This window comes from Anser cygnoides, chromosome 2 (assembly GCF_040182565.1).
Source record: "Anser cygnoides isolate HZ-2024a breed goose chromosome 2, Taihu_goose_T2T_genome, whole genome shotgun sequence".
Lineage (NCBI taxonomy): Eukaryota > Metazoa > Chordata > Aves > Anseriformes > Anatidae > Anser > Anser cygnoides.
In genome coordinates this window covers 59,550,319-59,574,404 of record NC_089874.1, presented here as the reverse complement: position 1 = coordinate 59,574,404, position 24,086 = coordinate 59,550,319, and the positions used below count along the sequence as shown (strand labels likewise).

General features: G+C 42.9%; 1 protein-coding gene across 2 annotated transcripts in view; it reads left to right on the top strand.

The window, feature by feature from the left end:
• The window catches only part of BLVRA (biliverdin reductase A), a 31,614-nt gene extending 7,842 nt beyond the window's left edge, over nt 1-23,772 (top strand). The window contains exons 1-7 of one of the 2 annotated variants that reach the window (XM_066992187.1): nt 1,113-1,137; nt 10,542-10,669; nt 12,383-12,502; nt 13,109-13,206; nt 14,585-14,692; nt 15,416-15,587; nt 21,138-23,772. In XM_066992187.1, the coding sequence (XP_066848288.1) occupies nt 10,551-10,669; nt 12,383-12,502; nt 13,109-13,206; nt 14,585-14,692; nt 15,416-15,587; nt 21,138-21,411 (891 nt within the window). In that variant the 5' untranslated portion in view covers nt 1,113-1,137; nt 10,542-10,550 and the 3' untranslated portion in view covers nt 21,412-23,772. Of the gene's footprint in view, nt 1-1,112; nt 1,138-10,541; nt 10,670-12,382; nt 12,503-13,108; nt 13,207-14,584; nt 14,693-15,415; nt 15,588-21,137 lie in introns of those variants that run through there. The other variant, XM_013192072.3, reaches the window with a different exon arrangement.
• Nucleotides 23,773-24,086: the final 314 nt, after the last annotated feature.

The window sequence follows — 24,086 nt, the reverse complement described above, 5'->3', positions numbered from 1 at the left end:
GCTGGCTTGTACGCTTCTTGAGTGCTATGATGGTCAATAGCATGAAAAATACTGGGCTGTAAAGTTAGGAGGGATTTGAGTTACCTCAGTCGTTGCTGTTAATTCAAGAGCTGTTTTTTTCCCCACAGTCAAGCAGTTGCTGTCATTGGTACTTTTTCAAATTTTAATGGAAATTGAGAGCTTCAATTGCATTTTTCAGGCCCTACCGAGGAGTGGTAGACTGATAAAGTGGCAGAGGTACTAGCCACTGCATGAATCATTTTTAAGATTACAATGTTATGCAACGCATTATCTAATTTTGAAGTCATCTTAATCTAGTTATAAAACAATCAGTCACTACCAATTTATTTTAGAAGAGTGAAAACACTTTCCTAGGGTAGGGGAAGAGAAAGTCAGCCAAAAAATACACTTGCCTGGCCAGCTGCAGTTATCTGACCAGTTTCAGACAATGTGTATGTTGTTTGCTCTAAAGAGAATGTAAGGCAGGCCTCTGGTGTTATGAGTTGAAATGCTAATGATGGACACAGGGTTTCATCAGCCATGGTATATCTTTATGGTGACTGCAGCTTGTAGCAGGCGTGCTGGCTTTTTGCTTTGGGAATTCTCAAAATAGGCCAGCTTGTCACAGAGCTGGGATGCAGTGACCTTTGGTGGACCGGAAGATAGGTATCATCTATTGGGTTTAGTCTGTAAAGATATTAAAAGAACATGCTGGTGGCTGGGTATGTGCTTTGTTCGTGTGCCTACTAGTATTACAGTTAGCAGCAAAAGCTCTTATTTCTTAATGTACTTGTATGAGTATTCTCATTTATCAATGGGATTACTCATGATTAAAACTAAGCATGCATATCATTCCTTGTAGGGCTAGGATTTCAGATTAATTTAGCAGCCAGAGAAAGGAAATAAGAGTTTTTTTAATGTTGTACTTTATATTGTATTGTTTTAAATGGATATTTGAATACAAAATGTGGTTATAGCCACCATTCTAGATGTCTGATCTGTGTGGGATTTCCTGCAGCAAACAAGAAGAACAGAAGCTGTAATAATATCAACTTCTTACATTGCATTTGTCATCAGTAGGTCTGAGGGTTCTTTGTGGAAGAGATTCCCCTTCTGTGGAATTGGGAGGACTGTCAGGTAAGGGGATGCAATTTGCTTGCTTTAGATCAACCAGCAAAATTCTGGGAGAAACTAAGAATACAGCCTGGAAATACAGCTTTTCTGCATCTCGCTAGCCCAGTTCTGCGTTTGTTATGCCCTCTGAAGAAGAGTGCTTATAGGAAGAACGACGGTAACTGAGGGGTAGATGCAGTACTTGAAAATATATTTCAGAGCATTTTTTCTGCTGTGGTTTATCATCATTCAGTTGTTTTGCAGCAAAGGCTTGAAAGCCACTCCTAGCATTGAAGTTAACCTGCAAAGCACTCCTGTATCTATCAAATGAGGTGGAGGCTGTGCCTCACAGAGCCTCTTACCTCTGTAGGTGAGACAGTGAAAACAAAATGAGCAGCACAGAAAAGGAATGGAGTGCACTGAGGTTACTTGGCATTTCCAATGTCACTGCCCTGTCAGCTACACCTCTTGTGATTAGCTGTTAATAAAGCTTACCTGCAAAATGCAGGTGTGGATGCGTAGTCTTCCAATTTTTTTTTATTTTTTTTCTTGGTAGAACATGGAAAACTCTCAATTTTTGGAAGTGTAAGAGTCGGCACAGAACAGTCTTTGTAAGAAAGAGGTATTTTGAAAGAGTCTCAGCAGTTAGTGTTCAGCTGCTTAGCTGTGTGAAGACTTTGGCTTTATTGTCGTTCAGGGAAGCTGGGGACACAGATGGATTTAATGCCTACATGGGTGTTAAGCAGACAACGTTGGAAGATGCATTTTGGGGGAAGGGCAAGCAGTTACTGGTGTTTCATGCCATTTTTTTTCTTTGAGTTAGGATTAACTCAGGGCTATTTTCTCTAGTCTGTGTTCTGGCACAGATGAGAATTTTAGCAATAATATTGTTTGATCCAATGGAAAAACAGGATCTGTCAATTGCTGATAGCTCCATATCACAGCTCATTCTCCTGAATGTTCATCTAAAAATGGACTTCACTACAAATAAATTGACAGTTATCTCTGAAAATATTCTTCTCTTATTCTACTACCATGTACAAATTCACTTTCAAAAATTTTTCTAGCACATTAAAGCCCCAAAGAAACTTTTGGGATTGTTTGTGGCTCTCTTTCCGTTAGTCATCTACTAATCAGCCACAGCCCTTTGGTTAAGTAATAGCTGTGATGAGGCTGCAGTTAGGTGGAATTGTTTATTTACCCACCAGAAGTTTCACAAGACTCTGATTCACTCCAGAGTATTTCCTGGAAACTCAGCATTGTAAGGTGGTGGTGTTTTTTATGGCTTATTTTTATAAAATAAAAACGGGAGCCCTTCATGTCTTCCTCTTAATTTTTTTTTGGGTGCCCAAAGGCAAGCTCATTTCTTTCCTGGGTAGCTTCAGCATTGGCAGTATAGGTATATCCAAAAGGAGTTTGTTGCCTGTAGAAAACAGCTGCATCAAGCAAAGCACTTACCCATGGCCAGCCATTGAAACTGGCCATATACAGCACCACTCTGACCATCCTCTGCCTGCCCCCCCCCCCCCCCCCCCCGTTGAAATAATATCATTTATCCCATGGCAGGGATACAAACAAAAAGAACCAGATTGAGAACAACTCTAGTTTCTTTGTGCATCTCTGTCTCTGGGACTCCATCTCAGGAGTGTTATTTGCCTTGTTTTTTCTCTTCTGACTAGTGACCAAATCTGAACCATAAAGGGTGACTACAGATGGAAGAAGGGCAACTGGACAAAGTGATTATTCATGCTCACACATGCACGTCACAGCACTTCTGATTCAGTCCCCCACTGGGTGGAATATGAAATGTATTAGATACAGCTTCTTCCAATAGGTTGCACAGTCTTACGAGTTTTGTGAAACGGTTTTGCTGCCAGTATGGAGTTGCAGGATGTGGAGAGCAGCCTCACCATGACGTGAGTCAGGACAGCTGTGGACTCAGGAGTTGGCAGAGTTAGCTTGCAGGAGTATGTTTTAATAAAATTTTCCTTTCTACTCAGGTATTAATTCTGGAGACAGTATATCAGTTACAAGTGCAGTCATTTATTATTAACTGTCACTGCATTTAGTAAAGGTGTTTGGCACCTGTAACACAATGCCTGGCCAGATCTCAATAGGAATACATCAACTTCAACCTTGGCACCTAGCTGGAAAACCAGATTTTAATCAGAAAGCCTGGGCAAACAAGCCGACATAAATGTGAAATGATATAGGTGTGTTATTCAAATGGCTTTTAAAAGCCAGGAAGGAAAGCCTGCCCTGGCTGTTTCCAGGGTACAGTGGTGCCAGTCAGGATGAAGGACCGTCTTCTGATGGCAGGCCGCTGTGAGAGTTGGCATCCCAAAGCTGTAACTCTCCTACCAGACCCTGTGTGCCTGCCAGGAAACTGCGGCCTAGACTGCGATAGCCAGAGAGAGGGATGTTAGAGATGGAGGCAATTGGGGAGGGTTGGCTGTTACCAGCAGTTCAAGGACAATGTAAGTGGTTGGTCTAAGACTGTTAGGTCTAAAATTTTTCCTCTGAAACATGTGGGCTGTAAATGGGCTTGGCAGGTTTTAGAGAGAATTTCTCCATGGCTCTCGTTTTACATTCATTTCATTCTAGAGGGAAGTAACGAAGTGACGGTGTTGGGTGTTGCCTTTTTGAAAGCCTCTTTCTTCCAGCAGGATTTTAGGTTAAAGCTAAGGCAGAGCAAAACCACAAACTTCCCCTCTAGCACGTCAGTATTCAAACAATTGTTTTCTTCATCTACGTCTGCTTTTTCTTCAAATTCTGCCTTTAGTTAGGATTGTTGAAGCCAGTGTTGGGACTACTTCAGGTCTACTTCTAACTTCTACATACTCTGTATGTGCTGGAGTATTCCTTAGGCACGTGCAAAAGTTAAAGTGAGTAAGTAGTTTCCTCTGGAGCAAAGTGTATTTATGCCTTTGAATAATCTGCTAGATTGGAGTATTTGTGCAGCTCTTCCCTTTTCTAAAGAACACCAGCAAAAGCCACACTGTTCAGCTTCTGCTTTCTGTGCTCCAGGCAGAGGCGTCTTGCTGTGAGCAGACAATACGAGAGTAAGACCTGGTGGTACAGGTGGTAACATGTACCAACATCCCAAGTACAGCATCTGCCAGGGCTGGCAGATACCATCTGGGTATTTGAAATAAGAGATGTAGGGCTGGAAGTGTCCTCAGTGTTTCAACTTGCCCATTTTACAGTGACTGCTGTCGTCTGTCCGGGGTTCTCTTAAAAACCTCTATTGAGGAAAGTACCACAACCCTTGTCTCCAGGCTCTGCTGCTGTAACAGCAAAAACATTCGCTGTGATGTCTAATCACAAGTCTGGTGCAAAGGAAGCTCTGGAGAACTTCCTCAGTCCAGCCTGGGTTATGTTAGGAGAAAATGCTGGGCTAGATCTGAAAGGGAACGGACCTGGTGCAGCTTCGTGTCATCAGGTGCAACCAGTAGTGGGGCTGAAAATGTATTCCCAGTCAGCACACATAGAGCACACATGTATACCACATATACACGTGTATGTGGCTGGCCACACAGATCACAATCAGGCACTCGGAGCACTTGTATAAACACAGCACCAGTGGCCTCATCCTGCTCCTCTCTGGCTGAGCAGGATGGAGGTCTGCTAGAGATAATATATATACATTTGCATACATCCACCTTGTACAAGGTGGATCCCTTCAGCAGCTGGGCTCAGATGCTCAGCCTGCCCGGTAGCTGTTGCTGTATCCCAGTCTCCCCAGTTGCTGGCGTCTGTGTGCATGAATTCTCCCTTTACTCTTAGCAGGAGTGGGAGCTGGCTGCACATCACTGGCGATTGTATTCTGTGTTTGTAATTGGTAGGAGGGACGTGATAACTTGTCAATGCTCTGGCTCTAGAGAGTTAAAGGTTTAATGTAAGCAAAGATATGACCGCCTATAGAAGGGGACACTGGAGAGAGTGAAAATTCCCAAAGAATAACTGTGGAAATCAAATGATTCAACTGTTGAACATGCAAAATTGAATTAACCTTGAAAGTAGTATTTTCAGATTAAGTACTTGTATGCGAGGTTTCTGCTTCTCTTAAGATATGTGTGGCAGTAGTGTGTTAGTCATTTGAAATGGCACACTTAAAAAGATCAGACTGGAATTGTTCCAGGAAAGCCTCCCACATCAATATTAAGGTGATATTAGTACTGCAGGTGACACTGAAAGCAAAATGTTTTGATTTCTGATGTGATTCACTCATTCATACCTTTTGGAAAACTTCTGGAAGAACGTGTAAGGCTTTACTGAAATACTCAATATGTCATGGTACCTGTCCCCATCCTGTAATGTCTAGACATGGCATGAAAAATATTTAATAAATATGGAGATAATTCTTAAGTTCTGGCTGTTATCTTGCCTCTGCACTGGCTTTGCATAGCTTTAGTGATGTTGCACAACATGGAGGTAAGGTCTCACTTCCCTAAAGCTTTCTTCTTTGTGTGTGTTAGCAAGTTCTTTGAGATGTAAGGGCTGAAGTCCTGCTGTGATTGCACAGGGGAGGAATTTGCTCTGCGACTGATCCCTTTGGGCAAACTCCATTGCCTGTTTTGCTGCTGAATATTCCTGTTTTACTGCTAAATTTTCCAAGAATACTTAGGTATAGGGCACATTTTGCTACAGAGCTGTCTAGATCTATCCAATGGAGGAAACAAGCGGTGCAAGCACAGAAAGCTCCACAGAAAGCAGGGTGGTGATGGGCTGACGATTTATGTGTGGCATAAATGAGCCTCTTCAGCTAGATGCTTTTCTTGGCTCAACTTCTGTGTCATGCAGGGCTCCTGGACCAGTCTGCAGCCACCGTGCCCCTGGTTCAGAGAGGACCCTTTGTGGGTGCTGGCAGGGCAGCCTGCGACCAGGCCAAGGTGGCTGCCACTGGGTGGTGAGGGGCACTCTTCAATCGCAAGCAGTGAGCACGAAGAACATCCCTTCCTAATCTTCTCACCAGCCCCTTTGCTTTCATACAGACTGTTAGGAGGGGCGAGGGTAGAGAAAAATGCTTTTGGGTGCTGGCTGATACACTGTTATATCACTTTTTGGATATTTTTTTCTAAGCCTACAGGAGCCAAGGTTCAGCAGCCTTGAAATCTTTTTGTTAGAGCTTTAACTGAGGTCATGGGTTTTAAGAAGGCGTGGAAGGTAGGCACAGCAGTTTGTGGTTTGGGTTTCCCCTTTCATCATTTTTGTAATTGAAAGATAACTGCAGCTGTTATCCTAGGGTAAATGTTTGAAATAAGGAGTAAATTTTCATTTATTCACCTGGACTCTTAGATGAATATTCTTTATTCTCTCTTCTGGTTCCTGGCAGTTCCCCAAAACATCTAATTTACCTTCCTCACTGAGCAGTTTCACCATTTGTTGTGGGAGCAAACGGAGGGTAATAAAAAGCAGCAGCAGGGATGCAGACATGGTGATTTTTTCTCAGCTGCATACATAAGCAAAGCTCTGCAATGCACATTTAGTCAATGTCTCTTTCTGTGTGAATGCCGTATTAACCTGCAAAACCTTGATGAGCCTGTGACCTGGGCCAAGTGGCTGGTTGCTGTGGCAACAGGTTGCATAGTAACAGTTTTTGTTCCTGGGTTGAAATCATTTTCTCTTAAATTTGACTTTTTGGGAGGTCAGAAGTTAGGCATTGGATGAAAGTAGAAAACCTTTTCAAAGGAGAAGCAAAAAACGTTGATGGTCTGCAAAATGTTCTTTGTGGCAGCGGCAGAAAATAGTCAGCCCCCTGAGCTGCTGCACATGGGTGAAGTGGCTCACCAGAAAAAAAAAGCAATTCTTGGAAACAAGATGGCTGTAGGAGCTTCAGGGGGGATCTATCTGCCGTGCGATTCCCACCCCCAGTCCTGCTCAGGGCAGTAGGCAAATATTAACAGCTTAAGACTCCAGTAACCTTGAAATTTGTGAACTTAAAATAAGTCCCTGATTAGCTGTTCTCCAGCTGGACTGCTTCTAAGCCACTGTTAAGTGGGTCCTGACCTACACTGGAGCCCTTTATGAATCAAACTTTTAAGGAATTACAACCATACGCTTCAGAAGAGCAGTTTTGTCCTTTTGGTGGATCTGCTTGATGACATCCTGTGGGAGACTGCCCTGGAGGACCGAGAGGCCCTGTGTGCTGAGAGCAAAGCCAAGTGTGGCTCAGCACTGGCATGGATCATCTCCTGACTGACCTCAGACACAAAGCCAAAGTGCATGGAGGCAGAAGCTGGGAGGGAGTATCTAGGGGGGGCACCGAGACAGTGCCTAAGCTTGCAGGGACAAAGCTGGGAAAGGCCAAGCTCAGCTGGAGCTGAAGCCAGCAACAGGGAGGGCTTCTGTGGGTCTGCTGCTCCACTGGATCAGGGGCAAACAAAAATGGAAGGCGCTCAGTGCCTTTTTTGCTTTGTCTTTCACTAGTAAGGCCTGTCCTCAGGCCTGCCAGGTTTCTGAGTCTACTAACAGAGCCTGTGGGAATGTAGCATTACCCACAGCAGAGACAAGCAGGGATGTGGCTCTTCAGGCAATTGGTACACCTGTCCCAAGTACCGGGTGTCACTGCAAGGCTACTTGGTGATCAGGGGAGGTTCCTGGTTCCTGGTGGCTGGAAAAGGGCAAGTATTGCTCTCATTTCCAAGGAAGGAAAGAGCGAGTGTCCTGGGAACTGTGGGCTAGTCACCCTCACCCCAGCCCCTGGGAAGACAATGCAGCAAATTCACTTGGAAGCCATCTCCAAGCACGTACAAGTTATTCGTAAATGGTCAGTATTGGATTTGCAGAAGGCAAATTGTGCCTGATCAATCCAGTTGCCTCCCATGATGAGAAAGACTGGTGCTGTCGACAAGAAGAAAACAGTGAATGGTTTTAGGCTTGACTAGCGAGGCCCTTGGTGTGTGGTCTCCTTTAGTAGTAGCCTTATGACCCGTTTGGTGAGATGTGAACTGAGCGAGCTATAAGGTGGGTGGAAAACTGGCTTAAAGATTTATGAGCGCTGACACAAGGTTCAAGCAACAGCCTTCGAATTTGCACAGTCACTTAGTGTCATCCCACAAGGATTGATATAACAGCCAAAATTGTGAAATGCTGTTACTAACCACCTGGATGATGGGATGCAGTTCAGCTTCAGCAAATCTGTGAAAAAAAATCAAAATAAGGCGTGGTCGAAACAACAGAGGGCAGAGCTGCTAGTTAGAGGGGCCTGGGCATGCTGGAGAAATGGCAAACAGAAACATCGTGAAGTTGAGTAAAAGACAAATGCAGAGGTTCTCCGGGTTTGGGATAGAATAACCCTGTGCGCCAGTTCAGGCTGGGGACTGCCTGGCAGGAATGCTAGCCAGAAAGTGCCTTGCAGATGATGGTGGGCAAGCTGACTCTGTCTGTAGTGCAGTGTAGAGGAGACGGAGCCACATGTTTTTGGGAGATGAGCAGTAAAATGGCAAAAGGCAACACAGGAAACTCTTGAGTAGATATTAGGAAGTTTTTGCTGTGAGGGTTGTCAAACACTGCAGGAGGGGCCCTGGGAAGCTGCTGTATTTCAGTCCCTGGGTTCGATCAGAGCTCAGCATGGCCCAGATGCAGCTGGAGGGGTTTGAGTCAGGCGACCTCCAGGGGTTCCTCCTAGCTGAGATCATCCTGCAAGTCTGAGCTGAATGGGTTGAAGAGAAAAGTGGATGTAGCTGAGAAGCCAGCCCAGAGTTCTGTGTGTGTGTGGAACTGAAAATGGGTTATGGGGTTAAGCTATCCTGCTGCCCTCCATTTCTCTTTCTCTCTCTCAGAACCCTGTACATCTCTCTTTCCTCTTTCATTTTATAAATGCAGTCATTTTATATGTCATATATTTGGTAAAAACATGCCACTCTAATCCTCCTGGAGAGCTCTTCTTTATATTAAACATGTCATTTGTACACTCCCGGCACGTATGAAGAAAGGAGAGTTCAGCAGTGACAGGAATATATATATATATGGAGGCAGAAGCTTAAAGAAAACCAAAATCCAGATATGACATGTGATTGGATAGGGGTTTTCTTTTATTTATTTATTTTCTTTGTGCCAGTTGATGTAGTTTCTTAGCAGCTGTCAACTTTGTAGCACTGGCAGAACAGTTATTCAGGGCTGCGCTGCTGCACTGTGACCCATCAGACAAGGGGCACAGGGAGGAGTGGAGCTGTCCATTTAAGTCTCAAAAGGGTTTGAGTGGTGAAACAGCAAAAGGTAACACAGGAAACTGATGAGTAGATATTAGGAAGAAGTTTTTGCTGTGAGGGAAAGAACTTTGTGCTGGGGCTGTGATATACTACCTGTTAAATATAGGTCTGAAGACGAGCCTTACGACATGCTGAACCATTAGACCACGTTTCGATGGGATGTGGGTGAACTCAGTAGCCTATTCATCACAGGTAGTGGAAGTGATTGAAAGTGAAGGGGTTGGCAGCAGCAGGAAGAACACCGAAAGAGAAGAAACAGAGTATGAAAGGAAGCTGCGGTAGGATGGAGCTAACAAAAATGCAGAGAAGCTGACTTGGCTTGGTTTTAGGCTGTTCTCCTGTAAATCTTAAAGTTACTTTACAAAGCATTGCTAGTCCTTGGGGTGGTGGAACAGTGCTTTATTTGAGGTTTGAAAGATTACACCAGTTGCCTAGTGCTTCAACATATCAATGCAAATCAGAAAACAGGAGAGTTTATTACCAGTGGCCTGTCCATGAGTGTGCTGGCTGGCTCATCCTACCTATGATGCAACTGCAGCAGGGTTGTGCATTTGGGAGAGGTAAATCTTTAGGACATGCCTGCTTGTCATTAAGGAGATCATAGAGCTTTCTTTGTGCATGGAAATGTCAAGCAAGCATCTTGACCAAATTATCAGATGGTTGGTTCCATCTTGACACTGTATGACATGCCAGCGGTTACACTGCGGGGGGAAAGATGTTCTTTGCTTCCTGTCTTAAAGTATTTTGGCTGCGCTGATGTGCACTGTTAATGGCCCTATGGCAGCCCAGAGCAGGCTGTGTTGCAGATGCTCAGGAAGTCATCAGGCTTTATATAAAACTCTGCTGGGTTTGCAGAACCTTTTGGCTTCTTTCCAGCATGGAAGCTATGTTATAAATAGAAAAATGTCTCACTTTTGAAGCCTGCCTTCCATCCACGGAAAGGAAGGACTTTGTGCCAGGGTTGTGATACACTAGCTGTTAAATACAAGTCTCAAGACTGGTCTTACGACATGCTGAACCACTTGACCACATTTCAATGGGATTTGAGTGAGCTCAGTAACCTATAGCATCGCATCTCTTTTAGCTACTTGCTGACATCTGAATAAGATTTGGCTGTATGAAAGTGGGGTTAAAGAATAATCCATCCTCCCAACTCCCCTCCCAGCTGTTCCTCTCCCTGGTAAAATACTTTTCTTTTTTTTTTTTTTTTGTCAGATTAACAAAATGTTTGGGACTGTGGTGGTTGGAGTTGGAATTGCTGGCTTAGCACGGATCCGAGACTTGATGAATCCGATGCCTTCCAGCCCTTCTGAGCATCTGAAACTCCTTGGATTTGTATCCAGGTTAGAAATTTCCTCTTAGGATGTGTAATATGTATATTGTGATATTTCTTTCTTCTGGTGCGTGTGCCGTTCCATATGGAGGACTAATGTGATGGAGGCAGGGAATGAATAGTGGAAGTTTTCTATTTCTCTTACGGTGAGGGCTGTCTGCAAAGGGAAAGTTTATGCAAATGTGTCTCTCATTCTGAGTGGCAGCGAGGAAATGAGTACAGAAGGCTTTGCAGGAGAGAACAAACAGGCTACCTTAGAGAGACACCTTGCAGCAATGACTCTAAAATAAAAACTGAGACCTTCTCGCTGCAGGATCTATGTGATGAAAAGAAGTGCAGTTCTGTCTGGCTGAAATTTTCTGTAGGTTCAGGATGTACAGACTTAAAATATACAAACTGGTGAGCTGATGTCTGTATACAACTATAAAAATGTTTAAAAAACATAAGATTTACAAAGTTTTAAAAATAAAAAGTTTCATAAAAATATTTATTGCAAAGGTCCTCACACTGCAACTTCATCATAAAATTCTTTTTTTTTTTTTTTTTTAAACCAGATACTGAAACTGTAGAAATCTTTAAATACTATAATTTAGTATTTACAGTAAGGTTGCTTGTCAGAGAGCAATGTTATTTTTTTTTCTTTATAGCTTGGAGCAATAGAAATTTAATGGGACTGTTATGCATATATCTCCCTCTGAGGTATTTCTGCCAGACCATCTGCCCCGTAACACCAAAGCATAAAGGTTTTAAATAGTTAAGTGGTACATGTATAGATCTCAGACCATGCATGTATTTTTTCCAGCTATATTTAAGTCATGCAGTCAGAGTTGTTTGAGACTGAAAGAACCCGTTAGGTCATCCAATTTATCTCCCTGCCAGATACTCTTTTGGTTCCCTGATGCCTTTGCTAGTGCTACAGCCAGCATTGAATAACATTAAAGATAGGGTTTCCACTACTTCTGCTGAGAAACAGTGCTGTCAAAATACACAGTTCACAGGCAGCTTGCTTGGATATACTGCCTTGCTCTTTGCATTCCAATCAAATGCAGACATTGCCTGTCTTTCTTCTCAAGTCCTGCTTGTGGCATGCCCTCATCCCCTCTGTCATAACACTATCAAGCTGTCTGCTCTGTCTGCTTCAGTCTTTGTTAATGAAAAGGGCAGGTGTGTGTTTCATTTTCAAGTGGAGATGCGCCCAGGGTTTTGGCCAAGAGAACCTTCCCTTTAGCACTGACACGATGTGTGTGTTGCAGACCATGAGCCATCATAGCCAAGCATCTGCTTTGTCACTCTGCTGCTTCTCTGTGCTGGTTGTCATTGCATGTGGCACTGCCAACTCAGGTGCTTTTGTCCATGTTGTGCAACTCGCTGGGGAGAAGTTCTCCTACAGGTGCACTGTCCTCTTTCAAGTTACTGTTTTAAAAACTGCTCTTTTATTACAACGCTTCTAAAAAAACCCACTTTGCTCTTCAACAGCTGGATGGTTTCTGTTCTGATGCTACCACCTACACCCTGACCCATCTGTTTGTTCTTTTGTGTGCTCCACTTCTGACTGTAAGTGCTTTGCTCTTTCTGGATCACAAGCTTCCTTTGTTCTGCTTTGGTTTAGCTCAGTAGGACAGAGGTCCATGGCAACAATTTCTAAGTGCTGCTTCACAACATGCAGTTGGGAAGAATGGACTGAAATACTTATGCTCTGGTTTTATTTATGCTAAATACACAGGAGAAGTTTTGGCAGTATTAATGAAGCCAAGCAGATTAGCCTGGAAGATGCTCTGAGAAGCAGGGAGATCCATGCAGCCTTCATCAGTACAGAGAACAGAAGCCACGAAGAAACCATCAGGTATTTTGAGTTGCTTAACCTGCTGCTTTCCCTTGTCCCCACCTTCCACATTATTTTAGAAGTGTAAAGGAGCTGTGTAATGCTGTTGCAGGAAAGGGTGTGGATACCTGAGGAGAGACTGGCAGACTAGAAGCCTGAAATAAATGATGGTGACTTCCCTAGAGTAACACATAAGCCCTGGAATAGAGTCAGATTTAAGATCCATTAGTTTCCCTAGTAATTCCAGCCACATACCTATGGGTCTGTGTTTGATGTATAGGTATCTTAAAACAAGATTCAAAGCCTTTCCTCACAGATTATGTAGCGGAAGGGCACTCCAGTAGCCCCTCCAGACACTCAAATGTCTGGGAGTTTAAACTGCAGCGCTCAATGCTTCAGCATTTTAGCAATTTGCTGTAGGTGAGTGAGGGAATTCTGTGGAAGAAGCAGAATTGAACTCCAACTCTCCTGGTTTTTAAGCCACCACACCATCCTTGCCAGGAGAGTTGAGATTTATTTCTGTCACTACATGTTTTGCTGACTGTGGGAATGAGAAGCAGCTAGCACAGTGGAGAGAAATGATTATGATAGTATACTTTTTAAAGACTGATCTTGTATCCCTTTCAGAATGTTTTTAGAAGCTGGGAAACATGTCCTCGTTGAGTACCCCATGGCTTTGTCTGCAAAGGCGGCCCATGAACTCTGGGAGATGGCTGAGCAGAAAGGTAACGGCATTTGATCTCAAGGCTGTAAAGAGCATTACCTGTTGGGTAGCACCAAAGGCATCAATCGCAAAGGCAGGACTTTCCAGTCTACTATTAGTCATGATATGCAAGAGAGTATGCCTATCTCAGAGATGTGTCAATCTAGGATTTAAGACGTGTGCCAATGGGGAAATAAATACAGAAATGTCAAGGCGAAGAGTAAAATATGTCTACCCTCACTAAGGGTCTCAGCTTCTGGCACTAATAATGTTGTTAAAGAGAAGTTATGTCACAGTGATAGTAAAGCACTTAATGAACGTAGCCGTTGAACTCGACACCTCCCTGTCCTTTCTCTCCCTGTAAATAAAGCTGGAAACAGCTCCCCTATCTTCCAGTGTTTGTGACGTGCTGGTTGCACACAGATGCTTATGTTATTGTGGCCCAGCAAGGCGTCTCTGTTTGAAAGAAAGCTTATCCCCAAGCAAGATCTTTTTAATTGTGGAAAGCATATGGTCCCATCTCTGCAGTACCAAGGGTGAGAAGCTGGCAGTTCGGCTGAGGCCAGTAAGTGGGGATGTATGGGACTGCAAGAAAAAGAACAGTGCTGGACAGGAGCAGAGTGCAAATCATTTGGACAAGCTGCACTATTTATACCACTGCTGCTTAAAAATTTCCTTTGTGACTTTTGTCCTAAAACACCGGAGGTATAGGATTTCTGCTTTGCTCTTTCCCTACACCAACACCACTTACTGCCTTGTCGCCAGCCAAATGGCTTTCCATTGAGCAGAATTTATGTCTCTTCTCTTGAAGCAGAAGCAGCAACTGTCAGCAACCTAAATTGACTCTTCTGGAAACCTTCCAGAAAAACACAGGGTGAATGAGGGCCAGATTCAATGCATATTGGATATCCTTTATTCCAGAGTAGCCCAATTAATTGCAATGGAGGAGGTACTCCTTAAGATATTGTTACAATCTGGATCTAAGTATTGTGCTATGGTTTTTTTTTTCTTCTTCTTTCCTACTATTCTGGGAAGAAAAATGCAGAATAGGGAGGTATGAGGGGAAAGAGGCCAAGAATTCATTCATCTTTTACTTTGAATACTAATGTTTCAGCTTTAGTTGCGTATTTGGTTTCATTGCACTGTTTCCATTAAACATAGTCATTACTGTTACTGTAGTCACTGCATTTATTATCTCCTGAAAAACATGAACTCATGCCTTAGCACAGGGCCTGTGTTTGCTTTTCCTCCTAACATCATTTTGCCAATCATATGTGTAAGCATTTTGAAGTGAACTCCCACTGGTGGATGGTGAAGCCTTTACTGCTTAGATGTGCCTTTGATTCACACAGAAAGCTCTTATTTAATCTGGACTGATTTTTTCCTTTTTTTAATGGTAGATAAAGTTCTTCATGTGGAGCACATTGAACTTCTGACTGAAGAGTACAAGAAGCTGAAAAAGGAAGTGGCTGGGAAAGACCTAGTGAAAGGAACATTGCATTTCACAGGTCAGTAGCTGAGGAGACTGAGGTTCAACCACATTTGTCTGCTTGCTCCATGGGGATACCAGCCCTTCCAGGCTTTTTGCGGACCTTTTAGATAACAGTCCATCTATAAACTGACTAGACACATAAGTATCGGTTCTGTATGTTTCCATGAAATTACAGAACTGTCTAGAAAACACCTTTGCCTTAATAAGTGTCGTCAATGAGTTGTATGCTAATCTTTCTGCTATGACTGGTGAAGAAAACACGCCTGTACTTGGTATGGTGGAGGGAGTAGTATTTCTACATCTCTCCTGTGCTTTGGTGGTGGTGACCAGTTCCTTCATTTTAATACCAATATGAGCTCTGAGGAAGTGTCCCAATTTCCAATGGGGACATTTAGTCTTTCACAATCATGTTTCGCTGCAGAAGAAATGGGAGAGGTTTTTGAGCATTTTTTTTCTCCCTACTATGTTGCCTTGTGAATCCACAGACACCCTCCTGCCCTCAGTATGTCCTGAGGGGCTTGTTGTGTATGTTCTTTGTGCAGCCGTCTCTGTCATAGCTTGCCAACTTGATCCATTTCAAGGCTGACCATGTTTGTTGATTGCCTGCTCAGTCCATCCACTGATGGCCTTCCTACACCCTGGTCTCTAAACCTGCAACACAGTAGGTTCTTCAGCCTTTCCTATGCAGAGTGCATTATTCTTTTCCATTTCTTAAGCCTTTCTATTGCTGTTGTAACAGGTAGTGTCCTTGATGAAAAGAAAGCAGGATTCCCAGCTTTCAGTGGAATTGCCCGATTGACTTGGCTGATTGACCTCTTTGGAGACCTCACTGTTACTTCTGCCACCAGGGAAGAGCAGAAGGATACGAATTATTCCCGAATGACTGTTCATTTTCAGACAGCAAACAAGAAGTGAGTAATGACCATGGCAGCAGGTGAGCCAGCCTGTTCAGGTATCATCTGCAGGAGTTCGGCATCATTTTTTCCTCTTGTAGAAGTAAAGTAGGTTAATACTAGCATGAAGGTATACATAAGACATGAAAGTGTTTCCTCTAGTAATCATGGTAAAAAAGAGCCACCACCAAACAATGTCTGTGGAAGAGCACAAGAAGGTTTTAAAAGTTCTTTCCTGATGCCTGAATGTAGGAATGGGCCCATAATATATTTCACCAGAAAAGGTATTCAGAGGTAGGATGTCTTTTGTTTTGCATCAGACATTCTTGTTGTATGTTGAAAGCTAACCCTTCTTGAAAGGTTGAAAGCATATGACTGTTTGAACATAAAATGCACTAGTCGTAATACTTAGCTTATAGCACTATAATGCTTACACTGTTATGTTGTACTAGCTGAAGATTAAGAGAAAATGACACATTTGGGGCAAAACTATAATGAACTACAGAAAGGCCAGAATATGTTTCCTCTTGACTAATGTCTAATCTGTAGTCCTGAAGATTCCTTGATTTTTCCTGAGCAGGGCATCAGTCTGTTTCCCATATCATGTCCTTTTGCTTTTGTTGCACTAGTCTGTCAGACTGTGAGTACATGAATCCAGCAGCTAGAATTACTTGTAATTTTGTCTAGCCGTTGCAATATGACTTTCTTACAGAAAACTCTTTTGATTATACATTTTTTAACGAGTTAGATCTCCTCTTTATTATATGGTAACAATAACCTTGCTATAAACTAGTACATTTTAATAGCCTTGCTATAAAATATACTTTTAAATATTTTATGAGCATGAAGTAAGTCATCAGTGTTCCATTCTGTGTTTTGAGTACTCAACCCGGTCCACAGTATGGTGTTGTATTTTGATGGAAACTCTCCATTTTGGTAATTGTGAGCTATCCTCATGGAGGTCATCTCCTCTCAGGTAAGCTGAAGTTGAAGTAGTTTGAAGCGTGATAGAGCTGCAGCGTGAGAATTGTCTGACATTAAAAGGTATAGCGAAGCTTTTCCATACAGTGTGCTCTGTCCTTATAGACATATGAGAAGACTAGGGAGAGCAGGGATGACCCCACGGAAAAATATTCTGGCCTGTCTCTGTTCATAATAAATTACTCCTTTTTGGTTGCACATACGTAGAATCAAACACTTAAAAATCCAACAAATACTAACCAAGATGAATGCTGACTTCTACAAGAATTTTAGGTAAGTTTTTGGTTAAGAAAAAATAATGACCTGAAGAACTAGATATTTGGGGAGGGAAAAATCAGGGCTTATTTGGACTGTTTGTCTCACTGCAGGTCTGAGCTCCTGCAAAGCCTTTTTCAGTTTATTTTGGGATTAGCATCTTGTCTTAGTGATCTTTCTTTCTCTTAAATAAAAAATCATTTTCAGTTCCTCCTAAATGTAGTTATGAGAGGACAGAGCTCCATATACCAGCCCTGTTTACCCGCTTAGCAATTTGCCAGTAACAGGAGTAGCTGTAAAGCTCTGTATAGAGTGAGATTTTGAACTAATTCCAGCAGGTGGAACTAGTGTGTGGCTTAAACATTTCCCTGGCCGGCCTGGCTCCTAGGTAGTCCTCAGCTGCCATGTCGATATTTGCTGGGTGCAGAACCGTTTTTGGATTTTTCCTGGTTTACACAGCTGACAGCTACCTGCTTTTCTTAGCCCACTGCCACCTATGCATGTGGGTCAGTAAGTGTTTTGCCACCATTAGTGTTTTAATGACCTCTGGGACAGTCAGTTTTATGCCTCTGGGATAATTTACGCCGGATGGAAAGTTACATAGCATTCTCGTGTGCTGTTCGGCCGCTAGGCCGTATTTCCTGCTGACCTTCCCCCATTGACGTCAGTGGAGTTAGAGCAGTAGGGAATTTGGCCCACTCTCCATCAAGTGAAGTCATAGCCCGGCAGTAATGATGGCATTGTCAGAGCTTTCGTGTGCTCAGATTGTATTTTGCTAAGGGATGGGAATGGTCTGCACCTTTCCTGAGTGCTAGCCCACCCTTTTTTTGATAGATGTAAATGCACCAACCTTGAGAAATCAGGTTAATTCAGCCTACTTTCTGCCTTGGAAAATACAGCAGGTGCAGAGCGTGGCAGCCTGCATTCTGCTTGTTAAGCAGGGATTTGTGCAAAGGCTATGGTCTGACCCCGCTGCAGAGCCTGCACTGGCTGCTGATCTGTCTCAGGGTGGATTTTGGAGGTGTGTGTTAGTTTCATCAATGCCTCAATGCCCAGCTATCTGAGAGATGACCTCTGCCTCTGTTGTGTTTCCAAGGCAGTTGAGCAGACAGTGATAAAATGTTGAGCAATCCAGGAAAAGACAAACCTCTGCTGACAGCACGGCTGCAGTTCTTGTCCTGGTATTACAGAGCCTGGATTCAGTAAATGTCAAAAATGGATTTTTTAGTGCAAGCTGGAGAGATAATGATCTTGGCAACGTCTGTTCCGATGTTAGCTAGGACTAGGGTCTAGTTCTCATCCGAGATAAAGCAGCCCTTTTTGATTGCTTGGTAAAGAAAAATTACTGGTATTTCCAAAGATGTTTAAAAGAAATGGAAGACATTTTCTGAATACCTATTTTGACAGTAACCATTTGAAATTTTGTTTGTACTGAGATTAAAGCGTATAAAGTCTAATAAAATAATTTCCAGCTAAACATCCCAGAAAAAAACACCATGTAAAACATGCTTTCTGCAGCAATTGCTGCATGAAATATTAAGCTGAGTGGACCTAGAATGCTTTCAAGCATGAAACCAGTTTAATTCTTCTGCAGGTATAAAGAGCGTTTTCTTCATTTTAGTTTATTCAGTTAGTACAGTCCAACCAGTGAGGCTAATCGACATTTGAGGAAACGGGGAGTCAGAGAAGCATAAATTCACCTATTTCAATCTGTGAATAAAATGTAGCTGTGAAAGCTCTACTGGTCTAAAATCTGGTAAGACAAAATAACTGTGAAATGCCAGTGTGGTTTCTTCACCGCAGATAGTGCTTGCTTTGTGAAGTCAGCATAAAAAGTGGTTTGTTAGTGTTTGGTTAAAATTTCTTTTTATTTCTTAACTGCCCAACAAATTCAGTTGTGGCTTTATTTAGCTACCAAAAATGCTGGGTTTGTCATTTCCAAATAAAGCTTCTAGGTAACTAATTACATCCATGACCAGATAGCACTTTGATACAAATCTGTAATGAAAATGGATATATTACCTATTAAAAAACAGCAACCCTATTAAAAAAATGATTTTCTGATATGAAATGCAAACCTGTTTCTTAAGCAACGTAATTGCTTAAATAATATGTAGTCTCGCAGCATATGTATCTTCACAGTAAAAAAAAAAAAAAAAGAAAAAAAGAAAAGGAGGGGGCAGACTAATTTTAGTGTAGAAGTTTGTAGCTCAGAATTAACATGTTTTGGTTACCAATCAAGTAGAATCAACTTCTCTTTGGGAAAATAACTAAAAGCCCAATCACAGAAGAAGATAAAACTGTTAGTAAAATCAGCATTTCCTGCTCACAAATCTAAAGCTGTCATTCCGGTCACTTTCATTAAATTCTGTCTGGTCTGTGTGATCATGCTTCTGGTTCACTGGCTCCCTGGTCATTGATATGCATCTGCTCTAGATCACCCCAGGGAGGTGACCCCATCTTAACATTGCCTGTTTTGGGTCATATCATGGGCTCCCCACTACTACACGGTGGAGGTCTTTGTCTGTATCTGCCCAAGGGTTTCTACACACCAGCCTACCTGAGACAAAGCGGATTCAAACAACAGTGGCCTGAACCCTCCGTGGCTGTTTGGTAGCATAAGGACATAAAAGTGGCCGCGTTGCATCAGAGCAAAACCAGCTGGCTCGGTGGCCTTCCTCTGGCCATGATCAACAGCAGACACCTCAGGGAAGGAGAATGAGAACACAGAAAGCACCAAGTGGCACAGCCCTCAAGCACTCTTATGGCCTGCAGTGACAAGTAGCCTTAGGACTTCCTGAAACACAAGGTGCCAGTGGGGATTTTCTTCTGTGTGTTTTTTTTTATTTTTTGCAGGCTGTGATTTGGGTCCTTTTTTTTCCCTTCTCTACAGTAGTTTAGTTCTGTTCAGTCAGGTTCTTCTGGCCAGGTTTAATTTGTACGGGGTGTGTGTGGCACTAAGGCTGAGCAAAGAATAATTGATACAATGATATGAATATAGAAAATGGCTCCTAAAGCATAAAAGATGAGAGGTACAGAATTATTAAGCTGAGTGCTCTGAGGAATGCATTCAGGGTAGACTGACAAGGACCTTCTTTCTTGATCTAATGATATTGAAGATTTAATGGGCATTGCTTGGAGACAGAATTTATTCTTCCACGCTATTGATGCCCTCATAATTTGTGAATGGCAGACTAAAGTGGGCCATAAAGGATTGTGGAAAGGCCATCAATAACCGAGTAAGAAAAATAGTGTGCATCTTCTAAACACAGGCAGTAGTGGGTGCTGATGAATTAGCTGCAGAAAGGTAATGGCATGGCATGGGCAGTTGAGAAAAGAGCAGGAAGGGGGATTATCTGTGGCTTTTGCTGAGGACCGTTCCTCAAACCTCCTGCAAGCATTTACGGTGTGGGGCCAGGGAATCTGATAAGACCCCTGCAGCAACACAACATTTTCCATGGCTTCTCTTTCCTCAGCCAGCCTGGGAAATTGGGGAGGAACATGTGGGGATCTGTAAGCTGTGCCAGTCAGTAGCCAGCAGCACCACTGCTTGGCTGGGTGACCATGGCTGTCACGTGGCATAAGACAGGATGGTGCTTTGGTTAAGAAAGATTTGTCTGAGAGTCTATGTAGCTGAAACAGGCAAAATTGACATCATTTGGCTTAATCTTCAGGATTGACTCAGTGCTTACTGGTTGAAAAGTTCAAAGAGATTACAGATGCTAGTGTCTCCAGGAGTGAACTTGCTGACTGCCCAGCTCATCCTAAAGGAGTGGAGTTCTCCAGGCAAACAGTTGTCCCGGGCAACTTCCCTTAAGGAGAACTTCCCTTAAGGTGCTTGCACAGTAGCACCTGGATCATCATTATGTGTGTGAGTGATGAAAATGTGTTCTTGCTATAGGAATTACTGGACATTGAGGGCCTTGTAAGTTTAGCTGTGGTTAAGTCATGCACAAAATATTTGGGTGTTTAACTGCACTTTTCAGCCAAGTCTACAAATGAATGAATGAATTAAAATCCCTGGTTCCCCATGAGATGGCTAGAGACTGCTGTCTACACCTTGTGCATAGGGAAAACAGAGATGGAGAGAGCTTAAGTGGTGTGCTGAAAGCCATGGCATTAAGCAGTGGCAGAGTTAAGACTGTTACCTGGAGTTCAGCTCCATAATCACAAGAAATGTTGGTAAGAACATGTTAATTTGAACATAAAATGACAGAAATTTAAAAATTTATTAGGGCATTTTTTGTAAATACTGAGAAACAGGCTTAGAGTAGAACTGTTGATTCATTTTTTTCATAAGTACTCTTTTCTTTCTCTGATTCTCCACGCTAGACCTCTGACTTGGATTGAAGAAAGAGGACCAGGGATGAGACGTGAAAAGAAAATCAACTTCTGTTTCACCAGTGGTTGTCTGGAGAACTTCCCTCAAGCCCCAAGGTCTGCTGTGGGTCTTTTCATGCAGGATCAGAACCTCTTTGCCAAAAAACTGCTGGGCCAGGTATCCAAGGAGGAGCTGGCTGCCGAGAAATGGCGAATTTTGCGGTGTCTTGACCTTGCTGAGACAATCCAGCAGCACTGTGAACAGCCAGAGAAAATCTGTTCCTAAGGCCACTCTTACAGAAGGAGGAATGGGGCAGACGGGAAAGCTTTAGGTCTAGAGCTCAGTGTTGCCATCAAGCAGTTGCTGTTTCTGTTTCATTACATTCTCTTTGACTAGATGTGATACCTAGGCTCTCTGTGTGGGCTGGAGAGCCTGGGCCATACCCTGTGCCTTCTGCTGTTTACTGGAACAAAACAACATGTTACCCTGCTCCAATGCATTGCTGTCCTTACAGGCAGGTAGGAACCTAGCAGCAGCAAGCTTTCTTGTGGTTGCTCCCAATCAATTCAGTTGGAAATGTCCCTGAGAGCAGATCTTGGAGGACTGCAAATACTTGACATGATTTTCCTTCCTGTGGATTTTTTCTCCTCTATTTAGGTATGTCTGAAAATGAGAGACATATAACATTACCTAGAATGAAGTTTTAGATGAGTTTTCCACCTCTTGAACTTGTGCCACCACAGTCCTGACCTTTTCTTCCAGATGCCCTGAAATGTTTTGTGGTTTTGCCCTAGTTAGTAGTTGTACCTGTTTGTTTGTTTCCACATTGGGAATCATCTGCCTTCAAATAGAATCTACGCTGGTATCAAACCAGCATAGAGTAAGTAAGTCTCTTAACAGATGCCATATTGAGTTCACTCACTCAATTTCTCTGGTGCCCTGTGCCAACACAGAAGTCTTTTTCCAGCAGAGATTGGAACAGTACACTAAAAAATGCATCACCTGCCTACTTTCTCCTGTATTTTGTCACAAGTCACAGTGGATTTTTTTTTTTTGGTACTGGAGAGAGCATGTCATTGTCCTTCATTTGTGTGTGTCTAATTCAGCATATGAATGAATCTCACCTAAAAATAATACGCATCCTGGTATTAAGAAAAAATAACTAATGTGCTCCTGGAAATAGTAAAATTCATTAAAAATAGTGATAAAATTATAGTAGAACTGTAAAAAATGGAGCAATTTGCAAATATAGCCATGCAATTATGGAGTATCACACCTGTGAGGATGGGTGTTTAGCATTTTACAGTAGTCCCAGTGTCACATATGAAGACTCTGTCATTTTCCTAATGAAAAACTTTAAGGAGGAGTCTAAGCAGTGCACAAAGCTATTAACGATTTCTGTTTGCCTTTTACTTTCTAATTACAGCATCTGCCTATGCTCTATTAATATAGCAGCAAACTTTGGTCTGCACAGTTGTTCTTTCAAACACACAATCATCACGTCTTTTCTACATTATCACTTCAGCAATTTTTAATGAGGGAGCGTATGTGTTATGAATGTATACATAATTAGAACCACTCAATACTGATGGAAAAAGGTCTTCCTTTATTTCAATCATGTTCATTCAGAAGTTGGTTATAGTTCAGTTAGAGTTTGATATGGGGAAGGAAAGACTGCAATTTTTTTCCAAATCAGATTTTAGGAGCAGTTAGAGCTTGATATGGGAATGCATACGAGATGCATACGAGATTTGTTTAAATCTTTTCTATCTGTTAAAATCAGTGAAAAGCCTCTTACTGACTCCAGTGGATTTGAAATCCCTGTGGGTCGCCAGCAGATCTGTGCAGGCAGACCGTGTGCTTGTTCACCCAAAGGGACACACCTTCCTGAGCATTCACAGCGACTTCTTTACCAGTGTAATGGACATTGTCTGGGCAGACCTGATGCTGTACGAGTGGGAAGGATTTTATTCCGATGGCATTCATGGCAAAATACAAAAAGTCCATATTGGATCAAAGTGAAATTAAAATCTGCTGTGTATGTGTATCTGCTGTGTGTGGCAGCACACAAGATTTCCTGTTTCTTGACAGACTCCTTGGCTGTGAATGTGGGGTGAATACCACTTGCCAATTCACAACGGGTAGTCAGGGAGGGATGGCAAAGGGAAGGGAGACGTCGTGCTCCCCATCTGTAAGCACAAAAACTGGCCCCCAAGGCTCCCTGGGCCCACTCTGCAGTTACTGGCGAGGGCTGTAGAGCACTGTATTCCTCCAAGGAATAAAGAATAAATTCATGGGAGTTCTGTAGAGCAGCAGCATAACCATGCAGTGAATCATCCTCCGGAAGATGCCTGTTTCAGTAGCGAGTGCCTGGGGAAATTAGCTGTTTAATTTGAGCTAGTGGAGGCAGGTTCTGGGTATCTGTGCTCTCCTCCATCCCCACCGTTCCTCCCAGTGATCCGGCTTGCCTTGCTGTCTGCTCTGCACTTGGGACCCTGGAGTGTTAAATTGCTTTTTCTTCGGCACTGTGAATTTGCTAATGTACCGCCATGGTTTGTATACAAGAGCTACTGGATGTCAAGCTTCAAACGTATATAGTGTTTAAGCAGATGTCAAATGCACCAATAAAAGGATTGGAGCTCTTAATCGTTCCTTTTAGTTCCCGTTGTCCTTCATTAGCATTTCCCATTGTCCCACTGCTGAAAATGTCTCTGCCTGAACCGGTTCTTTTCCTTCCTTTCACTCCTCAAGCCCTGTGAAGTCCTGCCAGCGACTTACCACGCTGTGATCCTCTTCTAAAACCCCCAGCTGTCTCCCTCTCCTGTTTCAAAGTTTTGAATACAAGCATCCTGGGGTTGGTGACCTTAGCTCAACTTGTGATCCCTCCCACAAAATTCCTGCCTGTCCAGTCCCGGTCTGACTCCTGCCCATAAGGGCAGGAAAATTTAAATCCCAGGTGG